This window comes from Etheostoma cragini, chromosome 14 (genome assembly GCF_013103735.1).
Source record: "Etheostoma cragini isolate CJK2018 chromosome 14, CSU_Ecrag_1.0, whole genome shotgun sequence".
In the NCBI taxonomy this organism is placed as follows: Eukaryota; Metazoa; Chordata; class Actinopteri; order Perciformes; family Percidae; genus Etheostoma; species Etheostoma cragini.
The window spans coordinates 19,047,340-19,055,627 of record NC_048420.1 but is presented as its reverse complement, the minus strand read 5'-3'; the positions used below and the strand labels follow the sequence as shown (position 1 = coordinate 19,055,627).

The 8,288-nt window shown below is 38.9% G+C and overlaps 1 protein-coding gene across 2 annotated transcripts in view; it reads right to left on the bottom strand.

Annotated features, from left to right (window-relative positions):
- cap1 (CAP, adenylate cyclase-associated protein 1 (yeast)) overlaps positions 1–8,288 on the bottom strand; it is a 13,267-nt gene that overhangs the window by 3,649 nt on the left and 1,330 nt on the right. For both annotated transcript variants that reach the window (XM_034893000.1, XM_034893001.1), the window contains exons 2-11: positions 6,272–6,376; positions 5,485–5,585; positions 5,238–5,315; positions 4,373–4,516; positions 3,498–3,583; positions 2,686–2,791; positions 1,850–2,039; positions 1,570–1,748; positions 1,128–1,251; positions 275–357 (exon numbers count right to left, since the gene is read on the bottom strand). In XM_034893000.1, the coding sequence (XP_034748891.1) occupies positions 275–357; positions 1,128–1,251; positions 1,570–1,748; positions 1,850–2,039; positions 2,686–2,791; positions 3,498–3,583; positions 4,373–4,516; positions 5,238–5,315; positions 5,485–5,585; positions 6,272–6,374 (1,194 nt within the window). In that variant the 5' untranslated portion in view covers positions 6,375–6,376. The remainder of the gene's footprint in view (positions 1–274; positions 358–1,127; positions 1,252–1,569; positions 1,749–1,849; positions 2,040–2,685; positions 2,792–3,497; positions 3,584–4,372; positions 4,517–5,237; positions 5,316–5,484; positions 5,586–6,271; positions 6,377–8,288) is intronic.

Sequence of the window (8,288 nt, the reverse complement as noted above, 5' to 3'; positions counted from 1 at the left end):
TAATGGAAAACCAAAAAAAGCGAGTAGACCCGAGGCGAGTCGAGTAGATACCACGCAGTGGAAAACCGCCATTAGAAAGGGAGATGGGGGTGGAAGGTGCACCCACCCATCCATTAAACTCTGCTTCAGCTGTTTTTGCTTGTTGGCTGCAGATTGCCTCAAAAGCAAGCATACAATTTATATAGTTCACTTACTGTAGAGGCATCAGCCTTGGGTCTGTTATAGCCTCTTTAAAAAAAGCATTTTGTTTTAAATGACATGTTTGTTTACACACCTGAATCTTGGCATCCTTACAGTTGATAATCTCTACGATGCCCACGACATCATCAAACACCAGGCCCATTTTATTACAGCCGTCTGATGGAAAGAAACAAACACATATTTACAGGTCAGAGTACGCATGCCTTGAACTGTCAAGAGACGATCTTTGGAAAAGAAATACCTGTTCCATCACACTGGGCGTTTTTTGATATTGTATTACCTTTTGGTTTGTTATTATTCTTGGTAGTTTATAGCTAAGTGAGTGGCTTGAAATGGGCAACACAATACTTGTACAGAAACAAGGCCAATTCAAGATGGAAGCAATTGTTTAAACAAATAACTGTACATTTACTTCAATATTTAATGGTTATATTATAGTCCTAAGATAAATCTTAAGTCAGTATAATATATAATAATCATAGTCAATGAAATACAATGCAGTCTTTCCATGTGATGCTTTCTAACCAGAAAGATGTATTTCAAAATATATTCGGTATAACTCTTAAATATTATAATTATTGAATCAACTGCACCTATTGTCTGACTTTTTGTCAAAAAGGTATAGGTTTTGGAGAATACACTGTGGGCTGCAGCTTGAGTCTATATATTTGATATCATTTTGGAAAATTACTATGATTAACAAAAGTATGCCAAATTTGCCATTAGCAGTTCCTGTTGGCAATCTAACCGTGTACAGACAACTATAACTATAAACTTAAAAACGTGATGATTCTCAGCCAAGTTCTTAAGGTACAAGGTAAGTCTGTTTTTACTTATGATTTCTAAGCTATTTATTTAAAACCTCTGGCTTAGAAAGGTTCTGACCAGTGAGTTTAGCTACTTCTAAACAACAGTTGAGTCCTTACCTATAGTGATGGAGTTGATTTTGCCCTTGATCTGCAGGGTGCTCTTGCTGCACTTGTAAGCATAAACCACTTGTTTCAGCTCAGTGCGGTCGATCACCAGGTTCTGTGCTCCCTCTTGGTTCTCCTGCAGAGAAGAGAAAAGAAAAACAGAGGGAAGAAAATAAAGATGAAGAGTTGATGAGACAATATGACAGTTACTTAAAAAAAGGCCAGCTAAAAAAAAAAATAATTTCATAAAAAGCCTGAAAGCCTGTTGTATAAACAAATTATTCCAGTCAAAAGCCAAAAATACAAAACGTCTACCCTTGTAAATCAGGTATGTTCCTCCTTTCAGTTTCTTTCCTTTTACAGGGATAACAAACTGCAAGTTAAATTAAGTTGGATAGGCTGTAATTTGTAACGTTCTAGGTAATCAATTAGCGAGAATGAACCAACAACTTACCACTTTCCACTTCTTCCCATCCAGCTCAAACACAGGGGGCAGCTTGCGGGTCGGGGTTGCCGAAGCAGCAGGTTTGGGGTTGGATGATGCAAAAGGTTTCGGTCCCGAACGTACTGGAGCCGTACCCCTCAGGTTAGGATTCTTGTGGGTCTTCTGGTTGTCGCTCACATGCTTCAGGCCTGGAGAGGTCAAGGAAAGAGAGAAACGTTCTTAAATCCTACAGCATCCCGTGTCTCTGGCTCAGCGCCTCCGATGTAGGTCACTGAGAATGGTCACCTACCGCTGGTGATGTTCGCTCCCTTGTTGATCGCCGCGAACAAAGCGTTACGATTGTCAGCCCCAGAATCGCCACCACCACCAGAGGATCCGCTCAAGTCCATGGGGGGAGGAGGAGGTCCAGGGGGAGGTGGGGGAGGACATCCACCAGCAGGAGCACTGGGGGGAGCTGCAGAGGGCGAAGCAACGGCACCCTGAGATTGACAGAAAAGGAGTTATTCTGTTAACTACTGGAAAAGCTGGATGTCTTCAGTCCAGAAAGAAAGAAGAAACAAACCTGAGACATGTCTGGGGGTGATTATACAAAATATTAATAGTACTGATTGATATGTTAGCTGAAGCAATATATATGATTCAATATGGCGTAGTTTTAGTCTACCATTTGTGCTTGATTTGAACATTTGATGATAGAATTTTATTTATTTCTTATTAGAGGTGCAAACAAACAAAACCAGCTTTATTCTTGTTTGCAATCACTTAATCACTATTTTCTCTGATGTAGCTCGTCTACTAGCATCAGTTTTATTTTTTTATTTCTACTAAATTGATAAAAAATGGTTCATTACAAACATGATGTAAATAAGACATTGTCGTATGTTTCACATTCTTATTGCTAGTTCAGGAACATATTGTGGAGTAAAATGTAAGAAAGTAAAAAAAAGATTTTTTAAGAATTGACTCTTCCTGCCAAGAGTATACATACGATTCTTCATTTGACCTCTTGAGGGTTGCTTTTAAAATGTTACTCTAACACTTAAGTGGGAGTAAGTCGCTTGATAAATAGTCTTTTTTTAAACAAGTACGTTGGCTCTTTAGAAGGGTTATTGTTGTGAGACTCACACTCTTGCTCCAGGTCAGGCCAGTGGTGTGGTGCTCTTTGATGTAGTTTTGCAGCTCAGCCCAGATGGAGAGGTAGGCCTTCACCCAGTCCACATGCGTCTGGTCCCTGCGAGAAGAGATTAAAGTAGGCATTAAACATCTTAGCTTTTTATGTTTCTTTTACCCCCTCCAGCAATTTGTTCTAATTTATTGCTGGTCTCTGGGTCTCACAGGAAAACAAACAATGAGATGTAGAACAGAAAAAAATGTACTACTTCGTTTTTAAAATCCACATTAACCAGTAAGCCCAGATCTCACACTATTTGAACAGCAACGGTTTTGATCCCATTCCTAGCATTTTTTATACAACATTTAACTCTGCAGAGTACTCGCTGACACATATGATTAAAACCCATTTCTGTGCAACTGATCAGCACAAACAAGCAGATTTTTTGTCTCATTAACTTCTACCTTCTAACATGACTGTAAATCTGCTTTGGTCTAAATACAGGAAGTCTAGCAGTAGCATGCGTCAGCGTGTCGTGTGGCAGCGCTGACTCAGTAAAAGTATACTTTTAAAAAAAGAGCCCGGAGGAAGGATAAACAGAAGACAGATGGGTTCAGCAAGCTGCTTGGCTGCATATGAAAGCTTTCAGTTATTAGATATTATAATATTGTAAAAATAAATGATGGGTCAAAAAAGGAAGCCCACTAGATTGTTGCATTACATCTAAAATGTGTGTGTGTACAGCTTTACTGTAAAATAATAATTAATAATAATAAATAATAATAATAATAATGATAATAATAATGAATAATACAGCTTTACTTACTTTTCCTTGAATTCCTTGAGCACACGGTTGGTGTAGAACATGGCAGCATCCTGCATCTCTTTAACGTAGGGGCATGGCTTAGGAGCCTGGGAATCAAAGAAAAATGTAAACATAAGTCCATTGTGTCTAAACGGAGATTAAATTAAAGTTAGACATTTTTGGGATATACGCTCACTTGCTTTCTTGTGGGAGTTATGAAAGATTAAAAGTACAGAAGTCTGTATGCTAAATAGGACTGTTCTATTAGATTACCATAAAGACTGGAAGCAGGGGAGAAAAAGCTAGCCTGTGTCTGTGTAAGTCACATTTGCCTTTACACCTTTTTTGTACAAATAAAACATGCAAGATGTAGAATGTTAATTAGTGAGCTTTAAAGAAAAAAAAAAGGAAAAAGTGTTGTTGGTCAGTTTCTTACCGCTGGGAGGGAGACATGCTAGTTGTTTCCCTGTTTACAGTCTTTAAGCTAAGCTAACCAGCTGTTGGCTTCATCTTTACATTCAGCAAAGAAAAATGAGTGGTATCGATCTTCTCATCTAATTTTAAGTATTCGTTTGCAAGAGAGTGGGAAAAGAAATATACACACGGCAAATATGAGGAGATCTTCAAGATATTTTGGAGTATCCATAGAAAGAATGAATGCAGCTTATGTGTAATTGTAAACTGGATGTATTAGTTATAAGGACAAAACAACAGCAAGCAAAGAGTTAATCATCTAAACTGTAACAGTGAAGCTCTGTTTCTGTGGCCATGTGTCCGCCAACAAACTGTCGCTCAGCAGACAGTGATGACAGAATCAAAGAACTGCTCGTTTCCGGCCATTATATACTCATTTAACACGCCCGCACGCCCTTTTCCGCCCGTTAAGCCAGTCTCACCATGGCGACCCATCCGAGGGCGGGCACGCTCTCGCTCACGGCAGAAAGGTGGTTGAACTGTGGCGAGCTGCGGTTCTGCTCGCGGAACGTCTGAACCTCCTGGATCGCTTTGGACACCGGCTGCAGGAGAGTCGTTAAAACTGCCTGAAAAAGGAAGACGACAAAAGGTTTACAGCTTGAACAAGACAAAAAAATATGTCACTCAAAATACATTTTTAGCAGGCAAAAGTTTTAGATCTTTATGATTTAGGAAACCGGGTGACTATTTGTGTAAACTAAAAAAAACATCAATTCAATTCAATTTTATTTATAGTATCAATTCATAACAAGAGTTATCTCAAGACACTATACAGATAGACCACACTCCAGAATTTACAAGGACCCAACAGTTCTAGTAGTCTCCTCCAGAGCAAGCAACAGTGCGACAGTGGCGAGGAAAAACTTCCTTTTAGGCAGAAACCTCGGTCAGACCCAGGCTCTTGGTAGGCGGTGTCTGACGGGCCGGTTGGGGTTGGAATGAAGAGTGGTAATAACTAAATAAATTAGGGACCGTTCGGAATTTACAAGATAGACCATCAGTTTAAAATAGGGGAGGGTCATGTCTTTTTATTCTTTGTTGAGGGGAGGGTCATTGACAAAAAAAAAAAAAAAAAAACACACCAAGAACCCCATTATTATTATTATTATTATTATTATTAACGCAAAGTAAAAGCTACCTGGCTGTGAAGAGTGAAAGCGCTGCAGGGATAAGTGAAAAGAGGCTAGCATAATGAATTATTCATCTTCCTGAAATTGATTAATCAATGTCGTTTAGTTAAAGGAGACAATTAAGGAACCAAGCAGTTATGAAGTGTGTTTAACTCACATCAGAGGGCTTCTGGGAGGAAGAGGCTGTTATGAGGAGTTTTCTCTGACTGGAGAACGCCTGCTTCATCATGTCTGCCTGAAAGGGAAGAGTTGGAAGTGTAATTTTCAGTTAATATTTAGAAACACAGACTTAACTGATCCTTTTTGGTGTGTCAGAGTGAGATGACTTGGTGTGAATAAATGACAGAATTGACTGTATTTAACTGTGACATTTTCTATTGTTTTGCATCTTAACTGTAACTTACATGTTTCTGGACATCGCCCCCGATCTTCTGACTAAGAGATAAGTACTGAGCCACGGGACCGCTGACGATCACATCGAAGGCCTCGACGTACGCCGATACAGCTATAGGGAATAAAAACATGACAAAAGTGCTTTTAAACATTTTAAAAGACCATGATATTGTACATTTAAAAATAATAACATTAAGGAAAAAAAAAAAAAAACTTAATGGAACTTTACAGTTCCCAGCAATGAATGTTGACATCAAACCAAAAACAACTTTAAAGCAAGATAGGAGGTCAGGGGCTGGGGGATTTGTTTGTTTAACAAGAAGCTGTATTGAATGGCTGTGGCAACAGCACTACTGCAAGATTTAGATGCAAAGGTTCATCTGGTTTCTTAACCAACAGTTGTGAAAGAAAAAGCACAGCCCAAAAGATCTCTTTAGGATCAGCTTTTAGAACTACATGTAAATACTTAACTTATTACAACTTACTTATCCTTTAATTTTAACATCACTTACACCGCAATATTGTTTCTTGTATCATGGCAACCGCACTTTAACATAGCTTTCTTTGACACCATTTGCTTACTTTCAGTCTTTTTTGCTGTTATTGGAGAAAACGCTGCTGCAGTAATCAGGAAATGTCCCCGTTGTGGGATGAATAAAGTACAATCTAATCTACTTGATTTATTGGATTAATGCATACTTCCAGTAGGCCATCTCACTCAGAGACAAGTTCACCAAACATCTTATTTATGTTCAATGTAACACATCTACAGTATAATAATGATACTTTATCATTTACCTCCCCCAGCAGAATTTCCACCACTGCCTCCAGGGCCCGACATAGACTCCAGGCGACCGACCGCCACCTCCAGCCGCTGCACCAGACTCGCCAACTCAGCCATACCTGTGAGATTGAGAAAGCAGTTAAGGAAGGTGCAAACAATGGAGAACTGAAGCATGAGCTACAAGCTTTACTGGTTCCTGGTCACACCTTACAGGAACCAAAAGGTCTCTCAAATCCCTTTTTTTTGGAACGGCAACATTGTTATTGTCATCTGCAAGTCCACAAGCTTCCTCACTTGATGTTTTTGTCCCAGCATCTATGCTTTAATCATTAAGACATAGTGGTATTTTCTGCTCTAACGGTCTTCTAATTGGGGACTGAATTACTCCTGGGACACAAGGTGAAGGCAATTTCTGCAATTAATAATCTGCTAGTTTGGTGGGAAAAACAGCACAGTGTTCTGGTTCTTGAGCATGTTTTTTTTTTCTTCTTTTGGTTGACTGTGTCCTGCAATCAGATGCCAGGCTGTCCCATATAAAAGGCTACATTTTAAAAAGAGAAAAACTGTGAAGTATTTAGTCATCAATGTAAAACAGTGGTCTTACATTGCACACTAGTTTATAGTGAAAGTCAATATCCTACATTGCCTGGCCCTTACACACCAAGTCCTCCCAAAATTGGAATAACGGTAGAAGAAGAAAAATGGACGTGCTGGGAAGCAGGTCAGGACTTGCTGAGTAAAGGTATGTCGATTTTACACTACAAGCCACTGCAGTGCTGAGTCTCTGCAGAGTGAAAACCTGCCCTGTTATCCAAGCTTTGTCATTCACCATTTTCAGATGCTTGTATGTTTCATAACAACAAGCAGATAAAGTTTAAACTAAGGAAGCATTTACAGAGCAAAAAATATGGCAGTTATGATAAATAAAACAGTAGTGCATGTGTGCCAACCATTAGCTATGTTTCCATCCACACGTTTTTATCCGAATTAAGAGATATTGAATGAAAACTTCCTTATGGAGATTCAATGGAATATCGACTCAAACGGAAATAAATTCGGATCGGATTTTACCTTGATCGATATACGGCTATATGGCCAGCTTCAAGTGGCCACTTGATAAACTGCAGTTTTTGGTACTTCCGCATTGGCTTCATCTTTCAGCACTGGAGGTTGCCGCTTGGTGCCAACATGCAAACTGATTATCCTAACTTACCCCTTTAAGTACATGATTAACCAACTTTAATCCAAGTCTAGCACACACACACCTAATGAACAAAGCTAACATTACATAAGACAACTGTAACCAGACACTGCCTTCACCTGTGTGACTGCCCTGTCTCAGGTACTTACACCTGGCTGACAGTGAACAGAGCCCACTCTCACTAATGAGTCCACACAACTTAAACCTGCTGTTAGTGTAACTTACACTACACAGGGACTGAACTAAATAATAAGATTTCTAATGACTGAGTGAACATTTTTGGCTCTGATAGATGAAGGTAGAGGCAAATTTGAAGGTACTTTCCTTGGTCATCACAAAGTAGGAAAAGAAGCTTTAAGATTGTTGGATTAGCCACCTCCAGATCTGAATAACATTTTTTCTAATTTATTAAAACACTATTTTAGGTAAAGTTCTTGTAAATAAACAAAGAGGGTTTCATAGAAGTTATAGTCTAAAACAAAAAGAGTATCATAATTAAATCTTAGGTATTATACTAACACTAGTATCAAAACAATTAAACAATACAGGGATTAAAGTTCAAACCTTAAGGAGATGCAATGTTTTCTCCATGGTTTTATTTATGACAACAGGTTGTTAGGCAAGCAGTAAGCTATCATATGACTAAAACTTTGATGGCAATATTAAAAATGTTGCAACCAGAATAATGGCACCACCCTTAAAGCACTTTTATGTCTGACCTAAGGCTATTAAGTGAAGTTATATCAACAGGGCAGTGTCAGCAGCATTACAAATAATATCACCCAAAAGGTTGCTACAGCAGTAAAAGGTAGCGGTTCCTTGTCACATTA